Source organism: Papilio machaon, chromosome 12, assembly GCF_912999745.1.
Source record: "Papilio machaon chromosome 12, ilPapMach1.1, whole genome shotgun sequence".
Lineage (NCBI taxonomy): Eukaryota > Metazoa > Arthropoda > Insecta > Lepidoptera > Papilionidae > Papilio > Papilio machaon.
The window spans coordinates 1,389,721-1,405,426 of NC_059997.1; the positions used below are offsets into that span (position 1 = coordinate 1,389,721).

The 15,706-nt window shown below is 34.2% G+C and overlaps 1 protein-coding gene across 1 annotated transcript in view; it reads left to right on the plus strand.

The window, feature by feature from the left end:
• Window positions 1-860: 860 nt before the first annotated feature.
• The window catches only part of LOC106718906 (tRNA dimethylallyltransferase), a gene marked incomplete at its 3' end in the record, with an annotated part of 156,870 nt that continues 142,024 nt past the window's right edge, over window positions 861-15,706 (plus strand). The window contains exon 1 of the mRNA XM_045680331.1: window positions 861-1,018. Coding sequence (XP_045536287.1) covers window positions 881-1,018 — 138 coding nt within the window. The remainder of the gene's footprint in view (window positions 1,019-15,706) is intronic.

Below are 15,706 nucleotides of genomic sequence, written 5' to 3' on the forward strand. Positions count from 1 at the left end.
AGGTTAGTATACAAAGGTCGGCGACACCAGATCAAAGATTGGTAAATGCTGAATAGAAGAATGAGTCACGGTCTTGTACCGTGCGGGTTGACTAATTAAAATTAACAATATCCTTAAAAGTGACATCTACAATTAAACAACAAACAAAACAACTAGTGCGTAACAATAACAACTACCATCTTTGAACCACCTCACCGCTAATGTCAAGTGAGATCGTGTTTAGTAAATTCGCGCTAGTAAATTCTTTATAAAAAAAAAAATTACACTAGTTGTTTAAGATTATATTACACCAGTAAGTATACTGGAAATTAATCGAATGATTATGAATATTAATTAGATTATAGAACCTCTAGTGTCATGCACTGTGTGTATTTGATTCCTCAAAAACTCGCTGGTGGTTGATAAATGTGACTTGCATAAGACAAAAAATTCGCTCAAGTCACAATTAGAAAACAAAATATTGGACTACCTATAAATGGGGAGATTAAAATAAATTAACATAGATGAGTAAATTATCAAAAAACTTATTACGTTTCTTTTTCTGTTTTTATTATGTTTCTGAATTTTGTTACAAAACAATTAACAAAATTTTAATATCAAAAAAATTTTTGCCAACCTCAGTAGAAATACGCTCTGCGAAACTATAAAGTATATTCTATAATACGTGTAATAATATTGCACAATATGATTTCAAATAGTGTAAGCCATTGTGTTTGTTTATAAATAAACAATGCGATAAATGCATGCATAAAAACAAGGAAAACAAAATAAGCACTGTGGTGACTTTGCCAAGAACGGAACGTAATAAGTTGTTTGAAATCTGTCATAATAATTGTGAAGTTAGTTTTGGTGAAGTGAAGTTCGTGCAAGTGTTGTTATTATGGCTCTGAGATCTGTGATATCCTCTAAAATACCAATGGTGATAATTCTTGGTGCAACAGGAACTGGGAAAACAAAACTAAGCTTGGAATTAGCGCAGAAGTTTGAAACGGAAATCATTAGTGCTGATTCAATGCAGGTTTGTATCCTAACCTAAAAGTGTGTTTTTCACGTGAAGCTTTGTAGTAATTTCTATTCAAAAGTACAATTTTAAGCTATCTTAGGTTATCCAAGCTATGTTTTTTGAATAAAATAATGTAACATTTTAATTTTTAGAACTTTACGTCATAAAAATAAGAGATTTTATAACCTTTATTTACATGACGAAAAATGTGGACTGTCTGAGTTGTAAACACACTTATTGCTTAACATGACTGTTCAATATGACAAAGAAAAATTTAAAACTAATAAATAATTGCTGTCAATTGTTGTAAAGTGTAAAAACAAAATATTCATGAAATATCAATGCAGTATCTGTTAAAAACGAACTCGCAATTGAATAGTCTCATAATAAAAACCAAAAACTACTTAATTTGTCTTCAAATTATTTAACAGTGGATATTAGGTTAACAATAGATGGTTATTGATAGCAAAAACTATATTTGTTAACATAAGAAAATAAACATATTTAGTTTGTTTTAAGCGAACCATACTTCATGAATTGCATCCACAAATAAACCAGTAAATATGTAGAGAATATAATAGAGTCAGAAGTGACAAGACTAATAAGCAAGGACTCCAACAATAAATTCTCTTTTAAAAATCCAATAAGAATTTTTTTCATTAGCAAGTACTATCACAGCCTATTGTGTATGGTAGAAAGTTGCTGGAAGCAGATATCATATTATGGTAAGCATTAGGGAAGGCCTATGTCCATCTATGGACTGACAATTGCTGACGGTGATGATGAGTAGTATATACTATAGTTGTAAGCATCTTCTGTTTGTCATATTACACTTGTTGTTCTTCTTACCAGTTATAAAATCATCATTATCTTCCCATCCTTTTTAAAGACCTGAATGTTTTGATTAATTATTTTTTTAAAGTCCATCGCATGCCTTTCACCAACCTTAATTAGGAGAAATGAATGAAATTTTTATTTTGATATAAATTCAAAATAAAATATTTTATTATAAGCTAAATAATTATAGTTCAATATTTGAACAGAACTTCTAAAAATACACTTACAATAAATAGAATAAAATATGAGTAATGAAACATTATAAATAGAACAAAACACTTGTCACTTTATAACATTCCCTTGTGTAAACATTTTTAATGCACAGGAAAAAATTGTTAATACTTTAATAGGATACTCTGAAGACATTTTAATAGGTTTGTGCCTAAATAATTAATGTATATAATACATCATCATCAGCTCACTTTACATCCCCACCGAGGGGCTCGGAGCCGGCCCAAAGTTAGGAATGACTAGGCCATAGTCAACCACACTGGCCCAGTGCGGGTTGGTTGACTTCACACATATTGCATTTCTTCTTGGATATGTATAACATCACAATGTTTTCCTTTGCCATTAGAACGCCATCAGAACGGATAAATGGACATAAGAAATCGAAAAACATATTGGTATGTGCCGGGATTCAAACCCAGGCCCTGCAGATTGCAAGTCAAGTGCTTAACCACTGAGCCACCGACACTCTCATAAAATACATAATTGTTGTTGATATAATCATATTGTTATAAATCTCATTTCCTATTCACCTAGTTCACAGAATCTGTAGTCCTATGTAGGGTAAAATCGTGTTTTTATGGCTTCTTCTTCATATATTGAGGCTGGCTGTGGTTGTTTTTTGCATTGTGTATTTAAACTGTTGTGACATTTGTCTTGTTGTCTTTGTTTTTTCAAAGAGAATATGAGTGATGACAATAAGTGTCATCACAAATATGACTGCAGTGGAAATCTACATTTATAATTTCATCTGTAATATCTCTTTTAGTGCGCTATCATAATATTTTGTATTATTTTAATATACTGCGGACCTTTTATATTTATAGACTAGTGGTCGCTCGTGACATCGTCAGCGAAGAAAAATAAAAGTTGGTTTAATTTTTTTTTATATTTTAGATAAATTACAATAAAAATAAATTATATGCCGTGAAAGAAGTAAGAGGTTTTTACATTATTAATTAGAAATAATCAGGACAAAAATCAAGTTAACGAAAAAACTTTTTTTAACTTAGAAGCTAGTGAGATAAATAAATATTATAAGAATTTTTTACGTGATACACAAACAAATGAAACAAACAAAAATCTCCTTAAGACACAAGGATTTCTTTTTAGGTTACAGTACAGCTGAAAAACCGGAACACACAAATCTTTATGAAAGAATTTCACTTGCGCTCCGGCCGAGTTTGTCTACGTTTTATTATATAACACCGAATTGTGGGATGACTAGCAGCCTTCAGTTGGGTCGCTGATATTGTAGTATATATCAAATGTGCAGATAAATTCTCCAGAGCTCGGAAACACTAAACATAAATTATGGTGTGTTTATTCACAAATGCATTTTTTAGGCCGAACGGCGTCTTAAGAAGACCTTGGAAAATTGACGAGATATTTCAGAGCATTACTCGAATGCTGACGTGTAAGTTTGGGATTGCATATTATTCTTTTGCACCCGGGCAAGTTTTTTTAGCAAAATATTGTGCGTAACAGCAAATAAAAATCTGCAAGCCATTTCTAATCAGAAAATTTCTATATTGGTACTTAGACGCTAGCAACTACAACATCTGTAGCACGAATTGACCGGCTTGATCGGTGAAATACCACAACCACACAGAAGACAGGCTTGAAGTGGAAGCAATTTTCGCGTTTCGTCTGATTGTTCTTCTCCTTCCCACCCTTTTCTTATGAAGGGAAAGGATGGGAATTGGACGGGGATTTTTAGAGGAGGGGACGCATAGTAAGGCGAAATATTCACTTACTGTGTGTCCCCTTCACCGTCGATTCAAGGTAGAAAACGCATCTGTAATCGCGGAAGTCTATGAGCAGCGGTCGCTTTTTCAGCGAATCAGGTAGTCGATTACTCCTTTGCCAACCTATGATATAAAAAACAATGTTAGAAGAGGTATCGTAGAATGAGCGAATATGTAGTCTTTTTTGGTTAAAAAAGGAGGTTTTTAAAAATTGCTAAACTGAGATAACTAACTTATTTTAAAAATTTACCTCATAACCGAAGTTTGTAAATCCGAAATATATTTTCGCGTTGTCACTATGACTATCCTTATTTTATAATTAAGGTACAACCTTTTATATTAAACAAAGGTAATTTTATTAAAATTTGTTTAGGGTTGGGTTTTCATAATAAAGATGAGTAGCGAATTATTCCAGTCACTCTTCTATAAATAAATGTCATTAAGCAAATTGAGTTAGTGAACTGGAGTGGCAATTAGCGTTACATTTGAGACGTGTGTCCGGAGAGCTGTTTGGAACGATTCCAGCCGCTGGCCAGTTTCGATGTTTCGCTTCCTATACTTTCCCACAACTTTTACTCACATTGTAAAATCAACTTTTTCTTTTCCATGCTAAGATCTTCTGATTGCTATAACAGCTTATAATATGATGATAGTTCCCATATAGCTCTTCTTAACGATAAGGCGATAACCTAGTGAGGTTTTTAAGCAACAACTTCGTTTTGTAAGTGAGAAATATATCTTAAAGTACCTAGGAAAGCTGAATTTCGAATTTGAATGAAGGTGTCAAGAAAATTCAGTGACCTTTATAAATGGACCGGCTATACGACGTTATAATTTGTGCCTATTTGATTTTTGCCATCTTGGCGCTGATAGTTGTGGTTTGTAGCGGTGGCGTGTATTCGAACTAACAATGTAATGATATAATTAACTTTCACGTAACATCACATACGCGTTTTTAAATGAGAACGAAGCTAAAGCTGTCATTTTATCAGTGTTCGAATAAAATTCATTTTTTTTTAATTTTGTCAAAAAGCTATTTTCTCTATGATTTTTATTAGTTGGTATATGATTCTTGCTTACAATTCTTATTGGAATCTAGTTAACAAGTTTGTAAAGACGCGTTTGCCTTGCATACCATAAACCATGGTATACTTGTATCGGAGGACGATCCGATTAGAGCAACGTTGTAAATGTGGCGAGACGCTTTTCCAAATTTACATCACTTAAAATTGTCGCATTAACACTTATGCGTTACTTTTGTATCGTGCGTATATTGTTTTTGTTAGTATTTAGTGTTTTGGTGATGTTTTGTTTGTTAGGTTTCATTATTACAACAGACACAATTGTAGTTGGTAAGTACAGTTCTTTTCAAATATCTGGGCGGCGCAAGGTCATTAGCTCGCTGCGCAGTGCCCTAACCCTGCATCCTGCAATGCCCCGCCTCTCCTTAAAATTGTGTTTTGCGCAGCAATTCGCACGAAGTTCAGAGCCGCCAAGATATCGGACAACTCTATAGCTTATTATAAATTGATTTTTATAAACTAGATGCAATGCGCTCAATGATAAATGTAATATTAAATACTCTGTAAAATACTTTATTATATTACTTTATAGACTCTGTCAAATGTATTAATAACATTTAAGTCAAATTAAGATTGAAATTTACTTTTTGTATGAACACGGTATTTACCAGTATTTAGTATAATATTTAATATGTATAGCTTAATCTGTATATTGCGCATGTACTTGACGAATTGGGCAGGCGGTCGTGTTTGCATTCCGTCGAGTTCGTCGTCTCGTTCAAGGCCGGGTGCTGTGCCACCCTGCGGCGCCTCCGCTGCCAAACTTGGTGCGCGCTCTCCGACCGGACTGTTCCTCCGACACATACCTTCTGATCATACCTCCGACACATACCTTCGGATCGTACATAAGACACATTCCTTTGGCCCATACCTCCGGACCATATTACTTGCACATTTTATCCGGCGAATTTGGCGGCTCAGCTTCGCCCCGGTACGCCTTAAATTGTGTTCTGCGCAGCGACTCGTCTGGTGTGAGAACCAAAATACCACAAAGCATGCTTATCTTTAACCTTCGCTCTTGCAAACCAAAATAATGCAAAGAAAGTAACTATTAATAAGTATTTTTAAATATTTGGTTTTCGGTTTTCCGATGTGATATGAATTCATTACGAATTGTACTAGCAAAGGTGCCGTAATAATGCTTTGAAGTATACAGGGGTGCACTGGAATAGCGAACTCTATGGTCTACCTAAACAGATATAATTATTTATTTATCTGATGCAATTCTAGTAAATCAAGTACTACGAATGTTTACAAACAAATTCTTCAACTAGTTATAATCTGTAGACTTCCGCAATCATAGTCAATGTGACAGAAATATAAAAGTTAATTTCGCTACAGACAAGCTGTAACTGTTTTAACTATAAAGGTCTCCTAACATGTAATTTTATTTAAAAATTTAATCAATAAAACACATAAATAAGACATGCAAATATCTTCATTTTGCGATAGTAAACGGGTTATATCCGGTTTGTTACCGTTGTAGACGTCGTAACTAATAGAGTGTGGTCATTTGATAGCGATCGACATAGTTACAAAGATTACTATGATTGATAAATATTGCTTCCAGAAGAAAAAAATCTAACATGTACGTTTTAAACATGCCTTTTTCTTGTATACCGTATGGACCGGTGAAGTTTTTATGTGGGATGTTTTTTTTTTTTGCTTAAATATGTTGTTCCTTATTAGAAGGCAATAAAGTTATTTGAATCTTATTTAAGTACATCGACTCAATAATTAGTACATTTGATGTATAACATAATTATGTCTGAGTATATGAAAGTGATTTGCCTTAAATGTGGTATATATTTCTCTAAATTATACAAAATTAGACACAAGAAGCGAAAAAGAATCGCTCTTTGGACGAAAATCATTTATTACAAGTGAGAGTTAGGATTGAAAAAGTACCGATACATTTTTATATAGTTGAAAGGCAGTTGAAAGAAAGTACTTCTTCTAATGCATCAGTGAAAATCAAATTATAGACGTCTCAAATTGCCTTAAGTCAAATCAATTTAAGAGTAATTTGTGACCACTGCCGTTAACTCTTATCCAGTTCAAGACGAATATATATTTATTTACAGTGAATAATCCAATAGCAATTTACAAATACCCATACAATATCAGTAAAAGGCGTTTTACGACGCAAGTGTTGTCAGTTGCGCTTGTGTTCTGTGAATTCGCGACATGTTTTCTTATATACAAAATTTACTTCGAACGAAAAATGCAATGGCATATATTAATGGCTGTTTGACATTAAAACCAAAACCGAATTACCTTTTGTGTCTAAAAGAGGACGGATCTTGAATACCTATAGATACTTACAGTAGGATAATGTATAGACAAGCCTTATTAATCACCAACTGGAATAAATCCAAAAGCCAGCATTATGAATCCTACAAAAAAGGAATTAGAAAAAGAGAGATTTTAATTTATCATTTAATGGGGCTAATAGACTCAAATCAAGAAATAGTTACAACAACACGATATTGAAAGATTTTTCGTTAGTAAATCAACTATTTACTACAATTTTATTACACAGATAAAATCAGTGATTTTGTTAATAAAAATATTTGCATATTACGGTTTAAAAGCTTTTCAAGTTTTGTTTCTATTCATCCCCTTTCATCGGTTCACTTTGAAAGCATATTCTTTGAATCTTTGTTCGTGTGAAAAATTTCAAAACATCAACAACTTTTATCAACAAAAGTTAACCAAATATAAAACAGAGATTAATTTTGAATTAAACTAAAATAATTTTAAAAATTGACCGTTAAACCATCTTGCGTATGAAATCAAGAGAAACTGGATCTGACTTGATTTTCGAAATATAGCATAACATTTACGACTCATCTATACAGTGCAGTAGAACTATAATTAGGAGTTACAGTGTTGATTCGCAGGTGTGCTGAGATCAAGTCTATGATAGCTCATATAAAAACCTGTGTTTTTTTATGAAATAAGCGAGTGCAACGAACTCGCACCCACTTGCTCGTATTAAAACATACTAAAACATTTATTAGACTATAAAACTCTTTTACTTCGCGAAACTATGAATAGCTTAATATGAACCTGCCTGGCTGCTTATCTGTATTATTTTGATGAAACGAATACCTAATGGCTACAGACTCGGTATTTTCCATTATTTTATATAATGTTTTGGGACCAGAAATCATTGGAATAATGGTGTAATTTTATATCAATAATGTATTAATCTGCCATTTCAAAACGCACACATCGACCAACGCATACTACCGCACTTATAGGCGATAGTATACACTACTGGTGTAGATTTAATATGAAAAATATACATTGAAGGACTTCCAAATTAAAGTATGCTAAAATATTATGCAATAAAACCGAAATGATTTATGCTTAATGAAATTCTCGTTTCAATAAATTTTAACACCTACAATCCAATATATTGTCATCAGAGTATTGACAGTGAAGAGAAAGCGGATCAATGCGGGGGATACATTCATCATATGCACTATAGACTGTACAAGTAGCACATGTATTGTGAATGAGATCACAGCTACGCCCATTCTTAACTGATCCTGTGTATGTATGATTCATTGCTTTCTGCCTCGCCCGCGCCCGGTCGCCGGCCATCGTTAAAAACCAGCTGTACTGTCATTTCTGATTAGGCGGGTAGGCGTTAATCTAATGTAGATTAAAAATGTATATTCAAAGACAGATGCTTCGTTAGCTATGTGAACACAAATACTAACTATGTTCCGAATATCGAACTTTGGAACAGGAAATTGTACAATTCGCACACAAATCCTACGCCTCTTGACTCAATATGTATGTTATTACTCAGTCTGCAGCAATATTATACATGTTATATGAAAACTGAATTTGGAAGTAAATAAAGTCTAAAACTACAACATTTTAGTAGTATTTGGTAATTTAACATTTAATTGGATATGCTTTAAGTAACATTATCAATATAAATCAATCGAATAGGTTTGTTTATATATGGAGAGGTAATTAAAACGAAAATAGACGAAGGATTGTACGACCTAAATTAAAATGAGGTCACCCACCTCATATGAGAGAGATGTACTTGCCAAGACATAGACATGTGCCCAGTACTAATGCTAATTATGTAGACACGCGCTAGTCTAAAGACAGGTTACTGACACCAGTCTTTTGCCAGAATGTTCCGATACGGTAGCAGATTTTTACAGACCTTGTGGGTGGAATCGAGGGCGATAGTTTTTGCAATACAGGGTGACGAATGGTTTGATCAATAACTGGTGTGACTAGCTGACACTTTCTTTTTATGTCTCCAACAGCCAGATGAGCTTCTTTATTCGACTTTTTCGAAGTCACATTCGAAGACTAGTTCAATTAGTTTTTTATAGATAATAAGTTCCATTAGATTGTAGCATTTGTTAATAAAATCCGTTGTTTATTAGTTTACAAATGTTTTGAATAATTTATAGCACATTTTTGCCTGCTAATAGGACAGCCGTCTCTGGGTTTTACCCGATTTTTTCGGATTTCCACTGTCGCATATTCAAACTACGGGTTTGACATTAATGTCTTCGGCTAAGAAACAAGTGACTAGATGTTTAGTTTCATCGTCTGGTCTAGGTTTATAAAAGTTGCCAGCCCTAACTGCAACTGATCCAGTGAAAGATATTTAGGCCAGGAAGTAGTAGGAGCGGATTGGCTAACGATATCTGCTAGTGATGCAACGGAAGTGTCTTACCGGAACCAGAAACGGAAACAGATGTCAAAAATAAATTTTAGCAGAAACGGAAACGGAAACGGATGCGGAAACAGAAGTGTAAATAATAAAAAAAAACATATTTACAAAAAAATTTTTTTTTGGAAAATCAGTTTGTATTCGTTTTTAATTTATTAAGGCATTGGATATCGGTGTCCTTTAGCCTTCAATGTATGTATTTTTACTGTGCTTCAATAAGTTAAAATACGTGTTTTTTTTTTAATTTATTTTCAGGAAACAAAATTACACTATTTAAAAATTAATGTTCGCCAAACCACTCGTGTTGAAAAACAACAAATATATTTTTTTATTAATACATTCACTGCTGACCACTGTTAAATACCTCCTAAAACCCATTTTGCTCTCCTTTCATTGCCGCCTTCAGAGCTACGTTAGGGATGCGATCCATACCCGACGCCTTCTTATTCTTTATTGCGTTGTATGCGCCTACGAATTCTTCGTTCGTGATCGCAGGGACTTCGGCGGCGTTTGCGAGTATTTCGTAGTCCAGCTCTTCTTGTTGTAAGAATAATGTAGTGACAATGCTATGACACATGTGTGTATGTGTGGGTGTGTATAAAATGTTACAAAATCTTGAACCGAGAAGATAAAAGCTGGTTTTGATTAGTATCCTTACATGTCTTACTCAATATTCTGGAATTTGATGAAAAACTTGACTTTGTCAAAATCTTGTAACATATTAGTACATAGAAATGCAATAGTGGAACAAATATCTACATATTAGTGAACTAAACCATTGCCATCCCTAGTGCTCAAAATGATGATCCTCAAATGCAAAAAATGTGTTTTTTTTTAAATAATTATAATAACATTATTAATCTATCTATATGTTCAAACATTCCCAGATACTAAATAAAAATTCACCATAAAAAGTTTTGGCTCCCAGCTGTTACCTTTTTTTATTTTGTAAACAGTGAATGTGCTAAGTATCAAATACACCAAATCTACTTTAGAAAAAGATATAATTATTAGGCGTCGGTGGCTCGTGGCACTTGACTTGCAATCTGCAGGTCCTGGGTTCGAATCCCGCCATGTACCCAGTGTTTTTTCGATTTAGATATGTACATTTATCCGACGTTTTTACGATGAAGGAAAACATAGTAATGCTGCCTGCACATATCTGAGAAAAAATTCAATGATATGTGTGAAGTCAACCCGCTCTGGGCCTGTGTGGTTGACTATGGCCTAATCACCCCAAATTTGGGGTAGGCTTCGAGCCCCTCAGTGGGGATGTATAGTGAGCTGATGATAATAATGATGATGATATATTGCATGGTTATCACTTATTCAAAAGCACATTTAATAACTCGTAAGTATGAAATAGTCACATTTTGCCAGTTGTCAAATTTTATATGGACAACAACTAGACAGTCAACTCCAGCAAGAGAAGCTGATTGTTTCAAACAGCAGCAGAAAATATTACGCGCTTAAATTCACGAAAAAGTACGTAAACAAACAAATGCGACAAGTGCCGAAAGGCCGCGCGCGGACTGCGCGTCTCGCGCCGCGCATTTGGATCTCTCAGGTGTCGTAAAGTTCCGTTTTATCTCCGTTATAAAAGTTGCGGAAACAGAAACAGAAACGGATGTTGAAAAGGATGCGGAACTTCCGCACTTGCGGAAACGGAAACAGACATCCGTTGCATCACTAATATCTGCCCACATTTACCGTGACTCAGTCGTTGCATAGAAATGTTTATAACTATTATTGTTCTCACATCTAGGTTATGAGATATTTTGTTTTTATTTTATTTTAGAATTCGCCCTTCGCTTTTACCGTTCCATTCATATTTCTACACTGGATTTTTTCGATCTGTTTCCGCGTGTAAGTAGGAATTTAGATATGAAGTTAGTAAAAATCTTAATATTATTACGATCCATTATACGATGTTATTCATTAACAATAATATTTTTTATCAATCATTTGTTATTTCAACTTTAGAATCAAAGACGTGTATGTTACCAAAAAGCTTAGGTAAGTAAAAACGTCGAATCACGGTAACATCGGCCAATGCCGTCTTAATAATTACCATTCGGTAATCTAAATATATTTCCTAATGAAATATATTACCACAGCCATTATATACGTCTTTGTACGGTTGACCTCTTCTTTAACTAAATCTATTGTGTTAACAATTGAATGAAGTGACGCACTTCTTAAAAAATATTATTACATGATTGAAACTGACGTTTCAATACGTACTGTACAACGATGATAGTCTACTGTTAAACTATACCTGTACTACGGTATGGTAATACAAATGTTAAGTTTAACACATTCAGTAACGACGATTGGCCATTCAAATTCACTTTAATATGAAAATCATAGTGTTATTGAAAGTGTTAACGTTATTTTCTTAGTAGACATTGAGTGTTAATATTTGAATTCCTTTTTCATTCGGTTAAAAGTCACACTTTAAACATGTAGATTTAACCTAGTGTCGGAATAATACGGCATATTCTTTCCGTATTTCCTCTTTGCCTTATTCCGTTTAATTCACATAAACTGTATGTAATTAATTAATCTGTTCTGTAAACTAACATTCTATAGCCGTTTATGTACAAATGTGTAAACAATGGTTTACTTTTTTGTCATTGAAAACGGAATACGAGAATAATTAATATTTGACACAAATCGTTTTGCAATCGCGTAATAATGAACGTTTCGTTTTTGTCCGTTTACGATGGGAACTATTGTAATTGTAATCAATGTATTCAATTCTCGCGTGTTAACTGTCTTGTGATATTCCTTATTCGATTCGATTAACATAATCGATCACCAAAATCGATACAACATCGATACGTGAGTTGACAGACAAATATCGCGATACAATTTTAATTGTTGCCGATTAATAATTCACGGTCGATACATAATTATTTATGTACAGGTAACGAGTTCAATGTTTTGAATATTAATGATTATATTTGAAGGATTTCACGTGGAATTTTTTTTTCGCTGACAAGGACATTGTGTTAAAGTCGATGATTTTCGGAATAAAGGTACTAGGTACTAGTTATGTTATTGACCTACTGACGGCACTTGGTTGTTAACTTTGTAACCGTGGATTTCTGAGACCAAAATCTCCGATTTAAACATATTGTTATCTCTGTTTTGTCAAACATAATGACAGAGATGACGATATCTATGTATATAAAAGTCGTGTTAGTTACACTATTTGTAACTCAAGAACGGCTGAATCGATTTGACTGAAAATTGGTGGGCAGGTATCTTAGAACCAGGTAACGGACATAGGAAATTTACCCCGTTTTCTATTTTTTATTCCACGCAGACGGAGTCGCGGGTAAAAGCTAGTGTTTTATAAAGAGATTTTGGCCTCGCAAATCAACGGTAAGAGTTTATGAATTGTGCTTTATTAATGAAGTAACTTTTGAAGACTTATGTCTAACTAGCTTTCGCCCGCGACTCCGTCCGCGCGAAATTAAAAAAAAACTTAATAAGTAGTCTATGTGTCCTTCCAGACTATATTCTACATCTGAGCTAAATTTCATCAAGCTCCGTTAAGCCATTCCGGAGATACCTTCAAACAACATCCATCTAAACATGCGCATTTATAATATTAGTAAGATTATCAACTTTATATATAAAAATAATGTTTTTGATTAAATATAGACTTAATTGTAAATGTCGATTTTAAAAGATTTAAACGATTATAGCAACCATCAATCTTATTGATTAATTCATTATTATTTGTACAACGTTTTTTCTGCCAAAAAAATCTAATATTAAAGTAAGTTCAAATTTGTTGGGACTTGATTTTAATGTAAGCCTCCAGATATAAAGAACATGGTAGTGTTATCAGTCAAATTTTTAATCTCAAAATATTTTTTAGCCGACTTCAAAAAGAAAGAGGTTATCAATTCGACTGTTTTTTTTTTATGTGTGTTACCGCGAAACTCCGCCCCTGGTGGTCCGATTTTGATAAAAGTTATTTTAATCGAAAGGAAGTGCTTGCAGATGGGTCCCATTTTTTTTTTAAATAACTAGAAGACTAGTAGATTTTTTTAATTAACAATACAATTTAATCATGATTGTCTTAGTAACAATCCCTGTAACTGAAAATTAACCTTCAAAACAATTAGGACGGGGCGCAGTTCAATGAATTTCATTTACATAATGTTTATAACAAATTACGTAACACAATTTACACACATCTGTACTGTCCTCAATTTCCATTAGGCTTCTATGTATACAAATGATTTCCTATTAACGCACAAACGAAACAAAAAAGAAAAATACATAAAAATGTATTTTAGGGCGTTTAACTTTTAAGAAGCTGTAAATGGTATGGAAAATTAAAACTACTTATATAAAAAAAAACAATATTTATTACTGCTTCTGCAAATTTATTCAAAGAACCGATGTAAGTGCGGGCAAAGTCACAACTCACTGTTAGTTAATAAGTTACCTGCGTGTAATAAGTCGAACTGCCGGATTACGATTCTTTAAATAATAAGCTGATCTCTAAGGATCTCCCTTAGTGGCTAATTAACAATTGTGAGTTCGGTAGTTAGTATATATTATGTCACTTAGCGACGGTCATCGTAGTTCACACGGCGGAATATTTTGCGCTACGTGTGACGTCACGCGCCACTGACCTACCGAGGCCAAAACTCAAGTGTCAATATTGCGTCTCATTTTGCCCAGCCGTTGATCTTTGTATTGTATGTATAGTACTTGTATTACCACTCAAACTATCGTCTGTCGCCTTAGTAATATTCGGAAATAGTTTAAGACGTTGCGAATATTTGAAACATTGTAATAATGTAATGTAATAATGTAATCCCGGCCGATATCGGCCACGGCGACTGTCTTCAGCTCCGGTTTTGACGTTGGTGTGCTCGCATGTGGCTTATGTAGCCAATTTTGTTTGCGAAAATCCTCGCATATTGCGGACATGAGAGCACACCGTTCACGTAATTATAGCTGATAGCCGCAGGTGGTCGGGCTTTCAGCTCGTCGCGTCTGGCATCTAGCTCAAGGAGCCGCCGGTTTTCAAATTGTTTGACGCTATGTTTAACTAGCGCTCTCCACTCCGGCCGTCTGGCAGCCTGCTGCTCCCACAGCGAAGGATTGATGTCGCACTGCTTCATGTGTCGCTTCAGCACATCTTTGTACCTGAGGAGTTGTCCGCCTTGCTTCCGCTTGCCTTCCTCAAGTTCTGAGTAAAAGATGCGCTTAGCTGTTCTTTCCTCCGTCATACGCGTCACATGTCCGCCCCACCGAAGCTGACGCCGCATAAGATATGACTCAATGCCACCGACATTGGCCCTTCGCAGCACTTCAGTATTCCGTACGCGGTCAGACCATCGGATGTGAAGTATTTTCCGTAAGCACTTGAGGTGGAATCGGTCTAGCATACGGATGTGATGACGATACAGTGTCCACGTTTCGGCAGAGTATAAGATGTTAGGCAGCACGACTGCCATGTAGACACCGATCTTCGTTGACAGTTTAAAGTCGTGCGAGTTAAAGACCTAATGAATGGGGAAGCAGACATTTTTTTTTTCAACACTTTCAAAACACTCGTAATTTTAATTGATATTAGAAATTCATTCAGTTTTTTAAACGAATGGAATGGAAAATGAAATAAATTGAAAACCGTCATTTGTTTTTGAACTTAATTTGACAAGGAATAGAAATCTCTTGTAAATAATAAACAGCGATAAATCTACTATTTTATGGTTTGTAGTAACGGTTGTCAGAAACCATTTTTTTTTTGTTATCCTTAATTATTGATTTGATGCGTCTTGGTAACCAATTAGCAGCTATTGGATTTGATTTAATCTGTTTTATAAACATGTTTTTAGTTAGTAAATCACTGAGCTCGGGTAACTAAGTTTTTGCTTTCTAATATAGAGATTTAGTTGGCGGAATTATTACAACTGGCATCTTTGATAGTATTGCTCCGAGGTATATTACGATTTTATGCGAATATAAATTTCGATGGCGGTAAAATTGATAATTTTACGGTGATTCCTTCCAATGTTTCGGCAAATTAAAGAATTCCTTTTTAAAATGTAGCTTAAAA